Consider the following 21,291-nt stretch of genomic DNA (forward strand, 5'->3'; position numbering starts at 1 on the left):
TTAGCATAGTGGCCGGTGTACGGCACGCGTGCATTAAGTGACAGTTGCTGACAGTAAAAATGGTAAAAAGTAAAAAGTCCCCAGCTCAACAATCCAAGACCTGCACGCCCCAGATGTACTTCAGCAGGTCCTACGCGAACCCGCGCAGTAGCGTCCCCGGAGGGGGAGAGCAAGAGACTGCGCTTGCGCGTGAGTGCCTGCCCCCTCCGCCTCTGGCGCGAGGACCAGTGGGGCGGGCTCGGCGGCGTCGCGACGAGTCCAGAGGGGAGGACTAGGGAAGGGGCGTGGCCAACAGGCCGGGCGCCGGCCACCCTCTTCCGGGCTCCTCCGGCTGCGCGCGCATCCTCCTCCCCCCTTCTTTTGTGGTCCGACCCATTGCGAGGGTGACAGGAAACCCTGTGCAGGGAGCGCCGCCATCTTGGACCAGCCCGAGGAAGATCCTGAGGGAGCCGCGGGAGCAGTCGCCGCTGCCACCGCCACTGCCGCCGGCGCGTCTGCAGCTCCTCGGCCTGCCCGCTGCCTGCCCGGGCCTCGACCGGCCGCCCCCGCCCCTCTCCCGCTGCGCCCGCCCTCCTCTTCCTCGTCCTGACGCCCCCCTCCCGCCCGGAAAGCTGCCCAGCCACCAGCAACCCCCCAGGTAACCCAGGCCTTCCGCAGCGTCCGGCCGGCCGGGGTCTCCTCGCTGGGCTCTCCCGGGGCCAGCGGTGGGGGCGACGGCGGGGTGGGAGCGCGGGCGCGAGGCGTCGCGGGGCGGGCGGTGTCAGGCCGCAGCGAGCCCGGGGTCGGCTGTGGGTTCCGCAGCGCAGGGCCTGACAGGAGTCCGTGCGGGGGCGAGGGTGTCCCCGCGAGGCGCCCGCGGGAGCCCCGGTCCTCCCCGCCCAGCGGCGGGCCCCGGGCGCGGCGTGTGGAAGGGTGTGTGCGGCGTCGCCTTCCCCGCCTCTCCGGCCGGCCTGGGCCGACTCGCACCTCCCGCGGGCCCCCGTCTCCTTGCCGCCGCCGACCTCCCCCCGCCGGGTCTGTCCGCTCGAGCCGCGCCGCCCTGCAGCCCGCGAGCCCCGGACGTGGCGTCTCCTGGCCCATCGGCCACGTCGGGCCCCGAGCACAAAAGGCGGCCGCCCGGAGCCCCGCCGGCGTCTTGGACCGACTCCGGCGTCCTTGCCGGTGGGGGTAGACTGTCATGGACTCGGGCTGGGCGGGGGTCTGGGGGTCCGTGCGGCGAGGTTCTGGTTTGGGGGAAGCTCTGTAACGTCTGTGGCATCCTGTAAGGTCTCGATCGTGGGTAGCGTGTGGAAATAACGAGGACAAAAAGTTTTTGGCCTTTCTAGAATTTAAGCAAAGAAGGCGGAGCCAGTGTGTTTCGGTGGTTTGCTCTTTACTGTGTGCTAGACGCGGATTTTAGGTATGGAGACCCGCAGGTTTAGCTTGCTTCACATTGCTCTGGGTGGTGAGTAGAGTATCTTCATCCCCCAGGTGAGGAAACTGAGGTGTGGAAGTGCGATGTGGCTGCTTAACGATGGTACATGCAAACTCAGGTTAGGCCAGGGCTACAGACATGACCACTGAAAATGTAGCTAGTCTCATTCCCTTTTTCCTACGTTTGCGTTTGGATCACAGCTGATTTCTCCTTTGTAACCCAAAGTCTGTTGGCCACTACTACACTGCTAGTTCTCTTTCTCACAACCCCAGAGGAAAGATGACAAGATTTCCGTTTTATGTTTGAAGAAGAAACTGGAGTTCCCAGAGGGCAAATGCTTTTCTGGCGATCCCACAGCGAGTGTCGAGAGTCCAGATTTGAAGTCCTGCAAAGTTTACTGCTCGCTTCATTACTGTCAGAACTACTAGTATTTCGGTGTGGTTGTCGAGGACAAATTTGACCTTGCAGTAACCCAGCTCCCACTCCCCCATTCTTCAAGACTTTGCAGAATTTTTTGCAGTTTTCTGCTTACACCTGTTTACTTGGTCATGCCTTTGAGACTTGTAGTGGTCAGGAGTTTTGGAAGGTTCCTGCTCCAATACTGCCACTTCCTAGTGACCTCAAGCAAGTTACTTCACCTTTTCAGACTAAGCGTCCTTATCCATACAAGGGATAACTGTACCTACGTTTTAAAGTTGTTGTGAAGATTTAAGTGGGGTTTAAGACCCTTAGCACATTGCTTGAAGTTTGGTCAGCTCCCATTGTCTGTGACAGCGCCAGGCTGATATTTGTTGAGTGAGGGAGAGGAACATGGAGAGCTGTAGGGTTAGATCGAGCCTTAACCTTAGCTTTCCCTTTAGTAGTGTGTGGCCATGGATGTATCTCCTCTCTGAGCTGGTTTCCTTATTTGTAAAGTGAGTTTTTAGAATTAGAGATTGCTTATAAAGTAGCTGACATATAGTAGGCACTCAGTAAATGGCAGTTACTGTAAAGATGTAAAACACTTAGAAATTTAATAACCTAAAAAATTCCCTTGGAATTAAAGCTACACTCAAAAACTTTTTTTTTTTTTACATTTCATGTTAAACTTCATTGTTGTGCATACTGCAGCCTTGCAACAGAATATGGAGTGTTTTTACAACTGATTTTTATTAGTACTAAGTATCTTTGCATAATTTTAGTAAGATATTATACAGTTGGAGGAAACTTTGTGTAAGGCAAATAAGTTACTTCAAAACCAGGGCTACTGAGATAGGTTTCATTTTTTTAAACTTGAGACATTTTTTTATGATTAAGAATGCTGTGCATTGCTGGAGACAGCAGTGTACCAGTAGAGGTATCAAAGGTACTATACTTTTAAGAAACTTTTTATTCTCAATAGTTTTTAACGTATGCAGAATAGAGTAGTATATTGAGCTTTCACATGTCCATTATCCAGTGTCAACAGTGCTCAGTCTTATTTCATCTGTATATACTTGTATCCTCTCCACCAAATTATTATTTTTGAAAAACTTTTTATTGGACTATAGTTGATTTACAATGTTGTGTTTACAATGTTTCTGCTGTACAGAAAAGTGAATCTGTTTTACATACACATATATCCACTCTCTGTTATAATTATTTTTATTTTTTATTTACTTTTTAAAATTCTGTTGATCTTTATTTTTGACTGAGGTGGGTGTTCATTGCAGTGCAGACTTCTTGGTGCAGTGGCTCCTCTTGTTGAGGAGCGCAGGCTCCAGGGCGCTCGGGCTTCGGTACTGTGGTGTATGGGCTTAGTTGCTCCCGGGTAAGTGGGATCATCCTGGACCAGGGATCGAACCAGTGTCCCCTGAATTGGCAGGTGGATTCTTATCCACTGCGCCACCAGGAAAGTCCTTCCCACTCTACTTTAGATTCTTTTCCGTCTACCAAATTATTTTGAAGCAAATCTCAGATATCCTTTCCTCAGTAAATTTTTCACTATTTCTCATCCTTTTAATTCTAAGTGCAGTGTTTTAGTTTTGTTTTTTCTCATGAATACTTTCCTTCTGTGGACAGAGGTACAGTATTTATTTCCTATTCACAGCGTGCCATCATAATTAGCTGAAAAATTTTGTCTTTCTCTTGACACATGGAGACAAACTTTTTTCTTACCACATTAAGTTATAAAAAAGTGTGACATTAAATATCTTGTCAAAACTGAGGTGATTTTTAGGTGAGTCTCGGAAATGAGTGGGTTATTTTCAGAGGTTGCTTTAAGGTTGAGGACAGGAGATTGACCGAATATTTTGATTAGTTCCAAAGTTTTGTGTCCACTTGACTGACAAATCAAGTAGCAGTCCACTTTAGTGGTCTTGTAAACACACCAAAGTGCTTCTCTTCTTGAGTTCCATGAAGGGAGGGCCCATATATAAATATAAATATATATATACATGTATTTTTTTAATCATTACTGTATTGTCAAAACCTAACATAATTTAAAAAATATTTTTATGTTGGAATCACAAAAGCAGCTTATCTTGGTTCAGATGTTTTTAACAGCATTTTTCATGTATAAAAAAGCCTCATTTAAACAATAAGGGTCAGAATTTAAGTCATCCAGAATATTTTTATTTAGGGGTTGCTTTTTTCCTTTGTTGTCTTGAATTGGTTACATAGAAATTACACAGTAACACCTTATGTCCTAAGAGTGGAATAAAATAGCTGTGTAACAGCTGTGAAAGGATTAGACAAGTGTGTAAGTTAATACAGCAAGGAGTCAAACCATAAGAAAATGAAAAAATACACTCCATTATTGGGAGTTAGAGCTGTTTCTAGTTTTTTTGTTTTTATTTTTGGCAGCACCAGCGAACTTCTAGGATCTTAGTTCCCCCGACCAGGGATTGAACCTGGGCCCTCAGCAGTGAAAGCAGAGTCATAGCCCCTGGATGGGCAGGGAATTCCCCTTTTGTTTGTTTTTTGAATCTGATCACGAGTCACTTCATATGATGTTCCCCATGTTATTGGTAAATGTGGAAGTAATGTTGGAAATATTGTGACTGGAGTTTTTTGTTTGTTCTTGTTTTGCATTAGAATTGTATGTAAAGATGCTTAAAATATTTTAACAGTCTTTTTTTTTTTTTTTTTTTTTTTTTACTTTTAATATTTTAGAGTATTACTAATGAATACAGCAGATGCTTATAGTGTCCTCTCAGTGATAGATAAGGGCTTCCCTGCTGGCTCAGAGGGTCTGCCTGCAATGTGGGGGACCCGGGTTCGATCCCTGGGTTGGGAAGATCCTCTGGAGAAGAAAATGGCAACCCACTCCGGTATTGTTGCCTGGGAGAGTCCCATGGACAGAGGAGCCTGGAAGGCTACAGTCCATGGGGTTGCAAAGAGTTGGACACGACTGAGCGACTTCACTCTCTTTCTTAATGATATGTAAAAAAAGTTAATAGTTTTCCCCTTCCTTTTTTCTCTTTCATTCCATGTGTTAATTTTTTACAGTTTGGTGTGTATCCTATATTGTATGCATATAGGATTGAGTGTGTGTATGTCTTTAAAAATGGGTATATGTTATCTCATGGAACTCTGCAGCATGCTTTTTTTTTTTTTTTTCCAGTTAAAATTGTGAATATGCTTCCAGGTTAATGCATATATCTAAATGGTTTTTCAATTAGATGTGTATCATTTCATAGTACCGATGTACTTTATTTAGTCAAAATATTTTGGCACTTCAGATTCCCACAAGAACAGTATTTGAAAGTGCTTACCTTCCTCTGTATTTGTACATTTCAAAACTAGTCATTTATATGTATAGTTCTATTTGGAACACTATCTGATTCAGTAGATGGAGACAATGTGATTCTGTTTTGGCACAACAGTGATTAGTGTTTAACATGCATTTAGTAACCATTAGGTCTATATATATTGACCTGGAAATAGATCCATGCTGTTGTGAAGTGAAAAAAAAAAAGCACCCGTTGTAGAGTTTCATTCAGTAGCATACTCCATTTAAATATACTTCTTACCTTCATAGTGGTATATGTTTTATGTACACAAGATAAGGTTGAGAAATCCTTTGCTAAAACAGTATTAATAAGGGAAAGTGTTCAGTCCTCTCCAACTCTTTGCGACCCCATGGACTGTAGCTTACCAGGCTCCTCTCTCCAAGGAATTCTCCAGGCAAAAATACTAGAGTGGGTAGCCATGCCTTTCTCCAGGGGATCTTCCCAACCCAGGAATGGAACCCAGGTGTCCTGCATTGCAGGCAGATTGTTCACCACCTTAGCCACCAGGGAAGCCCCAAGCATAGTTAAAAGGGGCCACTTGAGCATGGTTCTGTTGCAAATACATAGTTTTGCGTGAACTATGTCAGTAAGTATGGGAGTCTTTCTAAACCTTGTGTTAGTGGCTGCAGTGCTTAATAGTTTTTGCCTGCCTGTCTACTGCAATTAGTTAGTTTGGGTAGTTCTCCTTTAACTCTGCTTTTTAGGATCTTTATTGTAATTTTTAAGAAACTTAACCAGAAAATTGGGTGGTGAGGTGGAGAACAGGGTGCTGGCTTTCAGTCTGAAATCGTGATAATTCTCTTTTATTTGTAAATAGCTTACTAATTAATGGTTGGAAATAAAATTTCAAAATCAGGCATCTCAGATATTAACAAATACTTGTATGATTAATTAGCAAGTACACAAATTAGTGCAACTAGAATTGGTTTATAATTTCATGATTAGCCTTTAGAGCATTTCAGGTAGAAACTGAGATTGTTAAGAGTCCACAGTTTTAACATAATAAAATGAAAGGAAGCATAGTATGTACTGCTATAACTAAGTTAGAAGAAAGAAAAGATACAGCAACATCAGAGGAGACCCATGAGAGTAGCAGTCATTTAAAGATGACTAATTACTTTTCCCCAAGTTTGAATGGGGAAAAAGAAGTTTAAAAGATAAGTTAAAAATGAATTAGAAGAGAGGAACCTGAAGGGAATGCAGCCCAAAAAGAAATTAATAACCTTTATATACCGTTCTTATTGTGAGAGATGATTCTTTTCCTTGTCTTCAAAATTTGGTGAATAGTACAGACCAGTTTGAACCTCAGGACCAAGGTCATTCTTGTTTCTGGAAAAAGGAAATCAATCATAGTAATGTATGATGTTCAGAATCACAGTTACTTTGACTAGAAATACTTTTCTTTTCTGAAAGAACTGGTCAAGGGAGTTTTCTGTGATGTGACTGATGATAAATGTGTTACAGCATGTCCCAGTTCTTTTGAATGTAATTCATACAGCTAAGTAGGAAGCCTATATTGTGTGAAATGATTATCTGGTAATTTACTGTAATTAACAGCTTTCTCTTCCCTAATAGCAATAATTCACTTATTTTAAATATGTACTTTTTCTGCAAGTTAAATTTTATTAGTTACTTAGAAATTTTATTTGAAATATAACATGTAGTAAGCTGTTAATTTCAGTAAATGAGTTAAATATCTTGCTTGTGTATGTGACAGTTAAATATCTTGCTTGTGTATGTGACAGTTGGCTAGAACAGTAAAAACCAGATTAAAAAAATATTGGAAAATCCTTTTTTTTTTAAATGAGGTTAAACCTTCATATTTATAAAGAATTTTTATCTTCAGCTGAAAACTGCTTTGAGAATAAATTTTTTTCTTTCAGTTTTATTGGGGAATAAAGTTTATTGTAAGTTATTACCAGTATTAGAATTCACCTCTTATTTCTCTAGGAGCTAGCACAGTGTCAAGACAGTCAAGATTTGAATAAATTGGAGAGGTTTTTTTAAAGTTATTAAAAGTAGGAGAGAAATTAGATTTCTTTAGGTTAAAGTCTTCTCTGGGGGTGAGAAATGAGCTGTGATCTTCAAACATATGTTGTAATACATAAACTTTCAAATTTTACAAGCACACTATTTCATTATTTTTCTTAACTCCTGGAAAAATACATAACAGGCATTTGGTATATTGTTAACCTTCAAATGCTATATTAGGAACTGTATGATATTATCAATAATTGGCTTTTAAAAAAAATTACAACAAAAGCAGTTTCATGTGGTTCTGTTCCTGATATTTCGCTTAGAAATAATATGATTACTTTTTCTTCGGGTGCTATGATTATTTCAAGCAGAGTGAAAAGGTTTTTTTGTATTTATAAGTTGGTGGTTACTTTTTACAGCATTCTATTGTAAAATCAAAGTGTTCCAAACAAATAGATCATTAGACTTTATGAGTTAACAGCAATGGAGACCTTAACAGGCGAGGACTATTCATGATGATATTATTTAAACTTAAGTTTATAAAGATTTCCTTGATGGAAATTTTCCAGAGTAGCATTTCTTATCTGGTATTTCCTAAAGTGAATTATTGGAATTGTTTTGATATATGTTCTTATTTCTGTGGATAATACGCGAGAGTGTTGAAGCAGTGTTCATCCAAGAGAGTTTGTGTGTTTGATTAGTTTGGGGAGTGCAGCTCTTCTGACATGTAACCTCCGTTGTGTTGATGGGCACTGTGGTGTATCTGTGTGTCTGGGCGGAATCACAGCTTGGGTAACGCGCGCACACTTTTCCCTGAAGTAACTCAGTTTTGTTTGTTTCTAGTGCCACCATGGCAACTGCACCATACAACTACTCTTACATCTTTAAATATATTATTATTGGTAAGTTTACTTAACTTATACTTTTGTTCTCCAAAGGTTAAAATGCAAAATGTTTATATGCTAGTACTTAACATAGTACCCCAGGGGAAGTGAATACTTGTCTTTTTCACTGCAAAATTAAAACTCCTTTGGTAGGATTTATTTCTCATCAATGATGTACCTGTTGCTTTGTGACCCTGGGTACAATGCTGGCTACCTTTGAAGTGATGTTGCTTTTTCTTGAGGGCTACCTGAAGGTTAATACTGGGAATGAGATTAATTTCCTAGGAGCATTGATACATTCCAAAAATATGAAATTTCTCAGAGCCCCCTGGATTCCAAAAATTGATAAAAATTCAGAATAATTGTGTAAGATACATGACATATAATGGTAGTTTTTCTCTTAATCAACTTTCAAGAAGATTTAGTTCAAATTAAAACAGTGCTGTTTCTCCATATGTAAGAGTAAGTTGAAATATACGTATTTTCCTGTTAATTCTTCATATTAGTTTGGTTTAATATTGAGCTTATGTGACTATATTGTAATACATCCTTTAGCCTTTAAAGGTTAAATTTCTGTTAGTGCAGTCAGAGATGATACCTGTTCTGTTACAATTTTCATGTGATGCATATTCTTTTGTGAAATTCTACAAGAAATATGAGTTAAAATGGGATCTAGTGAATCAAATTTCCAAAGCTTATTATTTCTACTTGTTATATGCTGCCCTGTTGGTCACTCCTAGGAGTTTTTGGCTTTTATGCATGGGTTAAGGAAAAAAACAAACAAAAAGTTGAAATAGTTTAAAGTAAAAAACACTGTTAACAGCAGTTTCTCTGTTAAAAAGATTTTCCCAGCTGGTGTCTGTTTATTGACATAATTCATAACCAAATTCTACCACCAGTGAAGGTTGGGAATAGTCAATTTATGTGAAAACCTACGTTTAGGATCTTTTGAACTCATTATAAATTATGAAAATGAAAATCTTTTAAGTGCCCAGAGGTTTGTGATGTAATATGGTAAAAGAGGTATAGCAGTCATTGCATATAATTATAAGAGGATAAAATAGAGAAGTGTAATTACCACTTGAAACTTTTTTTTTTTTTTAAAACAGGGGACATGGGAGTAGGAAAATCTTGCTTGCTTCACCAATTTACAGAAAAAAAGTGTAAGTTCAATGTGTAAGATAAAACATTGGTAAATTCTTATTGTCACTTTCCTACCTTTTAAAAAGTGTTATTTTCAGTATACTCTATGCAATAAAATATAACTTCCCAATGTATATGTACTTTTGTCTTTAGGAAGTGAATTTTTTTTTAATAGGTACAGACAAAATGAAATATATGTATGGTGGTGTTTTTTTTATGCCATATATAGTTTGATTGACTAGAGTTTTGATGATATAAACTTAAGTTTTAAAAATATATACTATTAAAAAATAAAAAAAATATACTTATAATTTCAAATTTAAATTATCTTTTTCTTGTTCTCTGACTTTCCATTGTAGAAATCATCTTATTAGGGGAAATGTGCTCATATATCATTTGCTAATAACTAAATAATAATAGATTGGAAATATTTAAAATTGAATTCTTTCTGCATTCACGACTGGTCATTTTAGATTCAAAGTGCTACTCTGTCTTGTGTGGTAGGAGAAGGGGCCATTTTATTTTATGTAACTGATAGGCTAAATATAGTTGAAATTGTTTCCAATAGTTAAAATTATTTCTGTGGCATTTTTTAGCTTAATGTAACATTTTATGAAGTGTTTAGCAGTCTGTGTACTGTATCGGAGTAATAGTGGATATAGGTTTTCAGCGGGCTAATTATAAAGAAAGGATTAATAGACTTGTCCTATTGGATTAGACTTGGAAATATATAATTATAATACATACTAAATTTCATGACCATCTTTGAAGTATTGATAACATTTTACAGAATAAATACTTGTTTGACTGAAAACAACTAGAGTCCTAAAACCACTAATTTGTTTTTAAGGTTAGAATTGTCAGAAATAAATAGTATAAATAGTATAATGTTGTTACGAAGAGTTTATTAAAAGCCTTATTTTTAATTAGCAGATTCTTTTAGTCCAGAGGTCAGCAAATAGTAACGTGTGGGCCAAGTCCAGGCACTGCTTGTTTTTAGAAATAAAGTTTTACGGGAATGCTGTCATGCCTATTTTATGTATTGTCTGTGACTGCTCTTGTGCTTTAGCAGAGTGGAGTCCTTGTGACAGAGGTCTTTTGGCCCGCAAAACGTGAAATATTTATTATTTGGTTCCTTGCAGAAATTTCTAAGCCTTGTTCCAGTCACATCCCTGTGACTCCTTACTTAAGGGTTTTTGCTAAATTTTTTTCTTTTCATGCAAGCTTTAATCTGTTTATAGCCTACAAGCATTAATGAGTCTTTTGGTTTTCTAATGGATCACTTTCCCATTGATTTTAATTTGAAGCTTTCTGCAAGTTGGAATATTATATTTCTTCTCTTCCCGAACAGTTATGGCTGACTGTCCTCACACAATTGGTGTTGAATTTGGTACAAGAATAATTGAAGTTAGTGGCCAAAAAATCAAACTGCAGATCTGGGATACAGCAGGACAGGAGAGGTTTAGAGCTGTCACACGAAGCTACTACCGAGGAGCCGCGGGAGCGCTTATGGTGTATGACATCACTAGGTAAGAGCTTCATGATTTTCAGCCTTCATTCTTGAAAAAGGAAATCTACTTTAGGCAGTGTGATTTTTTTTTTTTTTTTTTAATTGTTAGGCATTCTATAGTTTGTAATTGTGTATGTTAAATGAGCTTTTTATTATTTGGACTTTATGTTTTTTTTTTCTCTAAATTGCTGTGTATGAGATTTGATATATTGATAGCATGTTGACTTCCTTATCTGAAAGTGGGTAAGACTAAAGAAAACTTTAGGAGATGCTGGTGGAGCTAGGGAAAGAATACTTTTCTGAAAAGCAGTATCAATTGAATTATTTGAAGTGAAATATTTCACACCAAATATTTTCACTTCAGTAGAAAGCAAGCAAATCTTTAAGAGTTACTCTATTCAGCCTCTTGCCTAGAGAATCCTGTGGATGGAGGAGCCTGGCTGGCTGCTGTCCATAGGGTCGCAGAGAGTCAGACACAACTGAAGCGACTTTGCTTGCATGCATGCATTGGAGAAGGCAATGGCAACCCACTACAGTGTTCTTGCCTGCAGAATCCCAGGGACGGAGGAGCCTGGTGGGCTGCCGTCTGTGGGGTCACACAGTCAGACACGACTGAAGCGACTTAGCAGCAGCAGTGTTAAAGTTCATGCCTTTTCAAAATAAGGCCAAGCAAAGGAATTAAGTAGTTTTGCTAATCCAACGTGGTAGATTATAAAAAATTCTCATACTTGAATCTGAAATATTTGCTTATTAAATTTTTTTGTGTCCTAAAATGGATTGAAGTAGCTCATGATACTTCATGCTGCAAGATTAAATTTATTTCAACTCTGCTATTTATGGAAACTCAAAAGTAATTGATGCAGGATAACAAAACTGGACCTTAAATGTTTAACTTGGGGAAAGTGTGCCCCTTCGTTAAACGCTGCGCTGTTTGTCTGCTGTAAGCTAGAGAATGATTTAGACCACCTTTCATATTGATGCAGTGTCTGAAGCAGAGTGCCTCTTGCCTCACCTTGCAGCGGGTAGCATTCATTGAATGGGACCAAGTGATAGACTTCAAGTATATTTCCTTTTGGGAAATACTTTACATTGCTCTTGAAGAGTCACAATGAGAAGTTCTGTTGTAAAGGGACTCTTTAAGTTTCTTTAATTTACTGTTTCCTAAGGTGCTTTTATTTATTTAGAATAAAGATAGTGGATGATTATGATTATAGTGCTTGAAGTTTTACTAAATTTTCGAATTGGGTGGTCTCAGGGCAAAACAGAGGGGACAGCCTTAAGGCTCTTCACTGGAGCCAGGCAACTGGTAAATAGTTTTGTGGGAAGACAGCTAAAGAACCTGGCCATTTGTACGGACATCTTTTTATGAGGGATGCATTCCTGAAGGCTCTGCATAGTTGAAAACTGCATTATTAGTAAAATTTCACTGTGGTGATGTGTACTTAAATGTATCTATAATATTGTAGATTGTTTTGCTTTTTCTATGTGTGTTCTTTTTTTAATTCCAGCCTACTGAGATATGAGTGATAAGGCTTGTGCTTTTTAAAAATTATATTTGATCGTTTACTTAGAAAAGTTGAAAACACTGGGAAAAAATTTTTTTGTGACTTTTTTTGACATGTGGGTGGTGGTTTGTGTATAATGTGATACAGCACAGTTAAAAGAAATTCTGAGTAAGGAATTCTTTTCAGTTCTCTCTGGGAAAGGAGTAAATGTTTGGTATATCAGATTTTATATGAACACTGGCAGCTGGAGATGATGGAATATGTTCACTAGACTGAACTCGAAACACTTCAAGGACACAGTGTCTGTAAAAGGTCCTGCACCTACAAAAGGTCCTGCACCTGGCTCTGAAATCGTTTCTGCCTCTTTATGGGCCGCTGTTGCCTCACCTGATAGATTAATGTTCTGTGAGTCTGTATAGATTAGAAATATTTTCAACCATCAAAATTAAAAAAAAATTTTTTTTAATGTTTTTGACCTTTTTGGTAAAGTCTAATTAATAGTAGTAGTATATTCTGTATTATTTTAAATTATTTGGATTTGTTTGCTGTCTTAGGTCCTAGTTGGCTAATGCAAAGGAGCCAGGAGTTTTTAAACTCTCAGATTGGAGAAAATGGAGAAATAAGGCATTCTGAATCCCCAAATGATTTAGCTGCTGGTACAATTAGGATAAACTCACTCTCTGATATACCTGGGGACTTCAGTTTCGAGTCAAATATATTAATCTTCTTAAAGCCAATTTTTAAAATTCAGAGTTCAGAATTATTTTCCATCAATTTTTTATCTTGTTCCTTGCTTGCTTATTGGTCCGTTTATGTTTTTAAATGTAAATAATTTACTCCTGACATGTAAGTCATTAGCAAAGTTGTTGACTATTGAGTTGTTTATTTAAAACAAAAGGTTTGGCTAGATATTTGAAAAGTGTATGTTTACATTCCACAATTCTCTAGGGTAACAGTCTATTCAAATCAAAAATAATTTTTAAGCGTATATTTAAAATATATTTGATGAAATTTCTTTTTTTTTTCCCTATTGAAATGGCAACTGTATGTGGCAGTCACAAAAATAAACTTTAATTTTTGCAGAAGAAGTACATATAATCACTTAAGCAGCTGGTTGACAGATGCAAGGAATCTCACCAATCCAAATACTGTAAGTTAAATGATGTCTGTTGTACAAAAAGCTTAAGATCTAAGTTGACCCAGAAAGGAAAGCCATTTGCTAAGTGGACTTGTTTTGTATTTGGGTACTAAGAATGAGAGGATGTTTATTCTTAAATTAATTGAACTTAAAACCTTTTTTCGAATATGGATTATGCCAGGTTTCGCACTTGGTTTTTGTTCATGTTTGTGGTTTAAGAAAAATGAAAATTATGAGTGGGTTGGTGATTTCATGTCAGATGGAGGCTATGAAATCTGAAACTTTCACTTTAATCTACATTGTTTCATAAAATGTTACCGTTAGAGGAAACTGGGCAAAGTGTACTCGGGATCTCTATTATTTCTTAACAACTACATGAGTCTCAGTACAATTTCAATTAAAAATAAAAACAGTTCTGCATATTATAAAAAAATAGCCAGTCTGAAAAAGAGTTATTTATTTGAGATTTTAAAGACTAGCTGCCATGCTAGGCTCTGCAGTATACGAAACAGAATGTGGGTCTTTGGCCAATAAAAGTATAGTCCAGCAGGGAGATTTCCTGCGGGGACACAGCCAGCCTCTGAAAAGCAGAGCGCCTGGTGTGGCGATGGGTGGCGCCGTGTGTGGGGTGCTCAGTGTGAGCAGCGCCGTCTGCAGAATCCAGGTTTATAGAGGAGGTTGTGTGTGAGCTGGGACTGGAGGAGTAAAAAGGTTTTGGTAGATTCTGTGGATGGTATTCCAGGAACAGTGAGGAAAGGCTCTGCGCTCTGACTGCCTGAGCTTTGCGAGAGTAAGGCCTGGGTCTCACTTGCCTTTGTACCCCAGAACCTGGCAGTGGCCTGGTTTAGTAAATATGTAATCAGTGGTAAGATTGGCTTTCATCAGGGAACAGCAACTTAATTATTTTAAGAGTCAGTTAACATGGTTTGCCTTTTATGCCAGGAACTGTGTCTGGAACTTTCCTATCCATTATCACATTAAACCCACTGTAGGAATACATACAAATCTATAGGTGAATGTTCATACAGCCATGTTTGCAACAGTCAAAAACTGGAAACAACCTAGATGGCTATCAGAAGGTAAATGGTGAGACAGTTTGGTGCATCTGTTCTGGGGAATACTCTCCAGCCATATAAGGGAATCACTTGTAGATAAATAGATCTCATGGGTGTTGTGCTGAGTGAAAAAGTCAGTCTCAAAAGATTACATACTGTATGATTCCATTTATATAAAACATTCTTAAAAGGAAAAGTTACTGGGTTGGAGAGGAGATTTGTGGTTGCCAGGGGTTAGTGATGGGGGTGAAAGGTGTGAGCTGACTGTAAAGAGGGCAGCACAGAGCACGTCCTTTGTAGCGATGAAGCTGATCGTGGTGACACAGATCTATACCTGCAGTAAGATTGCATAGACCTATACACAGTAAAACTGAGATCTCAGTGAGGACTGTAGACTGTGCCAATGTCAGTTTCCTGGTGTTGAGAGAGTGCAGTAAGTGTGTAAGATCCTAGTATTGGGGAAGCTTGGTGAAAGGTATATAAGAGCTCTACTCTTCTGTGAACTTCTGTGATTCTTTTGTTATGTTCTAGTAAAATATTAAAAACAGCAAGAAAACAACTTATTGTAGAGAGTCGTTAGAGGAGCATAATAGAAAAAAATTAGCCATGTCCTTCTTGGTTTCATTTATGCCTCTTAAAATCTTACCAGAATCTTGAAAGAAAAAAAAATCTCTTCAGGTCCAGTGGAAACGTTACGTTCTCTGTAACTTTGCCTTTGATTTCTGTGTTAAAGTTAACACACTTCCTCATTTTGTTGATAGTGTATGCTGTACCTCTGTCTTGTTAGCATGCCAGGTTACGCCTCCCCTTTCATGGAGATGGGAAGCGTGGTTTGGAAATGCTTAAGGAATGGAGAGCAGGCAGTGTTGTTTCCACCAAGCAAACATTTCTTAAGCTGAGTGCCTGTGTTATAATGGCCCTGTGCTACTTAGCCATCGTGACTTTACCAACTTTGATTTTTTACAAAATTTGATTTCATTTTTTAAGTGTTATTGCCTTATTCTTTAGTGGACTAGTGGACTGTATGTGAAAACGTTTTCCCATCCTCAGTGGGCACTCATCCACACTGATTGAAGAATGCTAAAGGTGGACATTTGGGTCAAAATAGTTATAGTTCATGGACACCGTTTTTTCAAAGGATGGCCAGGGGCTGAAATTTCACATGAAAAAAAGTTAATGATGGACAACCCTTTTAGTTGAAACCATCTGTTTCTAAAGTATCTGGATTTACCACATCAGTTTTGAAGGGGAACATATTTTACCTTGAATTTGGAGTCACTGTACATAGGTTCTCCCACCCCTCTTGTCCCCTGTCATGGATACAGTCATTTGTTATCAGTTGCTACAGACTTAGTCTAGCGTAGGGATAGTGTAGGGGAGGACAGGATTTGAAGGTCACAGTTCGGGTTTTCTACCTGAATTCTAATGTCTGCCTACCACGGACTCTTGAGTGATCTTTTAACAAGTCCTATTTGCTTTATTTGAGTATTAGTTTCTTTACTTTTAGCCTCAGAAGTTGAACTGGTAGTTTCAAAGCTTTCTGTGGGTCCCAGGAACTTTGGAAAATATAATGAAAGGCAGAAACCTTCTCTTCCAGGCAGTGTCCTGGAAGACATCCCCCTGTCCCTCTTCATAGAAATACCTTCATGATTCTGTAGTCATTGTCTGATGGGTAATTGCTAGCATTTAGTTTCCTTTTTAGACCTGAATTTTAGAGTGTCATGTCTGATGTAAAGGCTGCTTTTGTGTAAGACGTCTCTCTTTGGGTTGCGATCCAGGTGATAATCCTCATAGGGAACAAAGCAGATCTGGAGGCTCAGAGGGATGTGACGTATGAAGAAGCCAAACAGTTTGCTGAGGAAAACGGTGGGTTTCTTTTGAGACTTAATGGCTTTTTTGGGTCACACATGGGAGAATTTCTAAGAAGTGGGATTTTGACAGTGCAGATTATTTGACAGTTTTTTCTTTTTTTTAAGTGCAAATTGCTCAAATGGAAGAACGAGGAAATAACAAAATGCATTTGTTATTTGAGTTTCATTTTGAGGGCAGTAGAATTATTGAATGACATAAAGATTCCCTCCATCTCAAACTCATAGTCTTTCATAAAATACTGTGGTAGGAGTACTGAAAGCTGATGGGAAACTTTTACTCAGAAGTCACTAAAGAGAATGTCCTTGTGAGTTAATTTGAAATGTCCTTCATAGTCTGAATTTTATTTTTAGGTTTATTGTTCCTTGAAGCAAGTGCAAAAACGTAAGTATGACTAAAATTAGTAGATCATTTTTATTACATTCAAATTTCTCAAAAGTAGAACCATATATATATAAATGTATAATGTATATATACATATAATGCATAATATGTAAATGTGTAATGCTTACGGCAGCGAAAACAGCAAAAATCCCTTTGCTTGTTTCACATTTCAAAATAATGTTTTTTGTTTACTTTCCCTAAAATATTATACCTTGATTATACCCATTGGTAATACAGGTTAGTAAATTAAATTGTGTTAACACAAATTGTGTAAAGGCTAAAAGTGACCTTTACAACCAAGGCTGAATTTGGCATCTTGGGCTCAGGGTTGGTCAACCTGTTGATTTAATACTTCTCATTGCAGTAAAAGCATGACTTTAGGAAATATTCAGTGTCTTCTTAAGAGGAATTAGAAGCATAATTAACATTTCTAATTGTTATTCCACGTTCATTATTGAACCCCAGCACTCCTATTGTAGTTCTTCATTTATTAAGTCAAATACTCCTTGTAGTGGTGAGAAGCTAGCCCCTTTTTGATTTAGCCTCATCTGTACTGTTGGTCCTAAAAGGGCCGATATCAAACGTGAACATGGCTAAGCATGATAAGAACAGTACAGTTTATGCTTGGCTAATCAGACCATACAAATCCTGGAATACTGTTTGGAGATAATTTTATTTCTGTTTAGGATACCCTGTATTATGTCCTGCTTTAATTATTGTTATATGTTAGTATATAGCATTTTAATGGTTAGAGCACATACAGTTTCAAATTGGGTTTGTAGAAAGAGCTCTTAGTATTGTTTATATGCTTTCCACAGAAAATATTTTCCCATGTCGTTCTCTTAGCTCAGTCTTCTGGTAATCCCTTATTAGATGACAGTGGCTAAGTTGAAGACATCATGGCAGTTGACTAAAGGTTAGCAAAAGGTCATTGTATAATGTCTTATGTTTTGTAGAAAACTATGGTTTGCCAGTAAAGTTATCGATTGCCTCTTAGGGGAGAGAACGTAGAAGATGCTTTCCTTGAGGCAGCCAAGAAGATCTATCAGAACATCCAGGATGGAAGCTTGGATCTGAACGCTGCCGAGTCTGGTGTACAACACAAACCTTCAGCCCCCCAGGGGGGCCGGCTAACCAGCGAGCCGCAGCCCCAGAGGGAAGGCTGTGGCTGCTAGTGACCGCCTCGCAGGGCTCTCGTTCGACCTTCCACCTCTGTCTGTCGGAAGCAGTACTTTTTACTGCCTCACTGTCTTCTGTACATCTTACTGGGTTTAATTAAAAAGAAAAAAACAACTCTGTTGTAAAAACAGTTTAACACAATACTAAACTGCTAAACAACTAGATGTAATCAGGTTATCAAAGGCAAGTAGAGTAATAAATCTCTCCTGCATGGTAAATCTAGACTTTTTTTTCCCCCTTGATTGTCCCCGTGATAGGTATGTCACCAATCCATGATTTAAACTGAGCACTGATGCTGGACTTGATTTTTTTACCCCTCCCTCTTTTTGGCAAGGCTTTGTCTCATTGTACGGTTTAATTTGATGATATCTTAGGCTTTCTTCCCATCTTTAACTGTTCAGGTATGTCTGTTGTAACCCATAAATTTATTGCTGTGAAATGACTTCTGATGATAGAGAAAGGGTTCTTCAAAGCCTTTTGTTTTTGTCGGATAAATTCCCTGTTGTGTGGGTGGCGTTTTTCTTAAGGCGGTTTGCTTTTGTCTTAGCCTTGCGCAGGGAAAATATCCATTTATCTTTTTTCTTATGCTTAATTAAATAGCTTTATCCTTTTTTTTACACCATTTTATCTTTTTCTCTTTAGCAGAAAGTAAATATGTATAAAATTTGAAGGAACCGAACTAACAATACATTCTGTGTATATTATTTTAATGAAGAAAATAAATTGATTACTGGCCTTGGAACAGTATAAAATACCAGTTTGTACAGTAGGACCTATATGTGACCATGTTACTCCCTTCCATTTCACACGAGGAAATAGACACAACTTCTGTTCACACGATCTACTGGCTCCACCCTTTGGTGCTGGCAGTGTTTGGGGACATTATGCTGGAAAGAGCTCCTGGCGTGAGAAGATTTAACACTAGCAGATTCTGTTCCATCTTTGCACTGTGGCTTACCTGCTGATTTTCTTAACTGTTCTTGTGCAATCAACAATGTGCTAACCTGCTTTTCTCTTTTTGTAAACATTTTGCATTACAGGCTGCATTTCTTGCCTTACTGTATAGAAGAAGAAAAACGCTGGGTTTCTTATTGCACATTTTAAGCTTTTATACCTGTATCTTGGAATGGTAAGATTCTGAACCAGACAGCCAGAACCGCAGGTCTGCTGTTAAGGGATTTTAAATAGTGCATTTTTAACACTACAGTGAAATAATTTAAGATACCCCTTGTATTCATAGTATATTTATGTCACCTCGGCATACATTGTTTCTGTAAGGGGGAAGGTGTTTCTAAGGGTGTTCAGTGTTTGTGCTGATACAAAGTAAGTTACTACTTTGCACTGGGTGGTGTGGCCACTGACAGAATCCTGTATTGCAAGGGAAACAGTCTTATTTCTGTAGACAACAGACTTAGGTTTTACCAAGTTTTTTACTTCTGTTGATTGATTCCTAATTGAGTTTGTGGTTCAGGCTAGGAATTGAGAAGTTACTTGAAGTAGGATAGGTAAAAACCTCATTATATAAAATGCACCCTCAGCTCAACTGCTGTGTTTAAAATACACAATTTAAATCCCTATTTACAGACACTAAAGTAAAAAAATACTGCTTTCTGGGTTGTAAACATGTGGTAGTACCAGAGTATTGTATAGTCAATGTTAAATAAAAGCCAAAACTGGAATGTGCAGAAAATAGGATTTGGTTAATTTGTGGACTCATCTTTATTTTTGTCTTTGTTTAACTTTTTTAAAAAACAAGATACCTGGAGTGTATCGGGTATGTTCTGTTAAGGACGTGCAGTGATCCGTTTTGCTGACACTGTTGCATCACGAGGGACTCGCCCAGGGACCATGACCTGCTGGTGTGTGTGTATATATTTACAAAACAAAGCAAGCAGACCGCCCACCGGGTGTGAGGGAGCCGTCACAGATGAGGCCTGCGGCCTGTTGGGGTGCGATGCCCTGGTTCCCAGAGGCAGTGACCGTGGGTCTTAACTGTGCTGTGACAGGGTTTACTCAGACTGCTGTACTCTTCACTCGATGTAACAAAATGCTATTAATCTAAATATTTGTAAATAAAGGACCTGTATCTAGATTAAAATTGTTTGCCTTATTTTCTAAATTATAACAGGATTTCATATTTTCTTCAGGCAAATAGTTATTTTGGCATTAAGTTGCCAGTTTTTACTGCAAAACTGCCCTTAATTGTTTAAAAAGACGTCTACGTAAGGAGCATATGAATCCACGCCACTCGGCACTGGAGCTCCAGTCTGACCCGTGCGTTCAGATCACACCTGCAGTGTCTTTGAGCCTTTCTCAGTGTGGGATCGCACGTCTGCTGGCTGGCAGCATTCTCCCTCGACTCTGCTTAGGACCAGCTCCTGTCATTGGCATGTGGAATCCCCTGTAACAAACTTGGGTGCTCAGAGAGAGAGAGGCAGACTGTTGTAACATCTGTGTGCCAGACATTGGGCAAGTACACCTTGGAGAGAATGTGAAATTCTTTTAATTTTTAATCCACGGAGAGCTTATTACTTGTGTGGTCACCTGCTTTTCTGGGTTCCTCGTCGCCCTTGCACCTGTGAGGCCCTCCTGATTAGTAATTGGTGCTCAGTACTCTATGCGTTAGACATTCCAGTATGATGTTCAAGTATTTTTCATGGACAATAAAGTGTTTGATGCAGTGATTTTGTTTTTTTTGGGGGGGTTGGTGGCTGGTGATGTTTATATAATACTAGTTGGAGTGGAGTTTCTCTGGAAAGATGTCTTTTGAAACCAGGTGTTTGGCTTCATACATGAATTATCTTCTAATTCAGTAAGACTGTCATTTTGGGAACTTCACACACCTGTTGTTTTAAGTGTGCTCTTTTCTTACAAACATGTGGCTCAGTTCACACCCTTCACAGAAGACCAAATGATTCCTGTTCATGTGGCAGCTGAGGAAGAAAATATTTTACCCTCATTCAGCACATGGACAGACCAGGAAACGCAAGTATTTCAGTAACTGTTGAATAGGCCAGGCTTTTAAACATTTTGCCAAGACTTGTGAAAATGAAACAAAGAATGTAAGTACAAAAGACACTATCAAATCAATTTTACATTGGAAATAGATACTTTCTACAACTTACTGGATGTTAATTTTATGCCATTTCCACTGTCTTTAATCATATTTATTCCATGTCAGTCCCTGTCCCAGATCTTAACGGTCCAGCTCTAGGCAAACAACTTCTTAGGAATATAAACCTCAGTAGGTGGTCAGAGAATAGTGCTATACTGTAATATAGTAACATGGTATGTAATACCTGTTCTGGTTCAAAAGCTTTCCAGGAACCTAGAAAATAGTTCTTGGGAATATTTTAAAACCTAAAGTCTGAACACAGTTTGAATTTACCACTGGGTCAGATTCTCCAAGGGCTTCCCAGGTGGCTCAGTGAGGAATTAGCTGCCAGTGCAAGAGACAGGGTTCGATCCCTGGGTCAGGAAG

General features: G+C 38.8%; 1 protein-coding gene across 1 annotated transcript; it reads left to right on the forward strand.

The window, feature by feature from the left end:
• Nucleotides 1-409: 409 nt before the first annotated feature.
• On the forward strand, nucleotides 410-20,490 carry RAB14 (RAB14, member RAS oncogene family). Its single transcript, XM_020893601.2, has 8 exons — nucleotides 410-637; nucleotides 7,987-8,045; nucleotides 9,137-9,190; nucleotides 10,522-10,699; nucleotides 13,269-13,335; nucleotides 16,157-16,244; nucleotides 16,601-16,631; nucleotides 17,629-20,490. Exons 2-8 carry the CDS (start codon nucleotides 7,994-7,996, stop codon nucleotides 17,804-17,806), a joined length of 648 nt encoding a protein of 215 aa, XP_020749260.1. The 5' UTR covers nucleotides 410-637; nucleotides 7,987-7,993; the 3' UTR covers nucleotides 17,807-20,490.
• The last annotated feature ends 801 nt before the right edge of the window (nucleotides 20,491-21,291 follow it).

The sequence above is a fragment of the Odocoileus virginianus genome, chromosome 31, assembly GCF_023699985.2.
Source record: "Odocoileus virginianus isolate 20LAN1187 ecotype Illinois chromosome 31, Ovbor_1.2, whole genome shotgun sequence".
Taxonomy (NCBI): domain Eukaryota; kingdom Metazoa; phylum Chordata; class Mammalia; order Artiodactyla; family Cervidae; genus Odocoileus; species Odocoileus virginianus.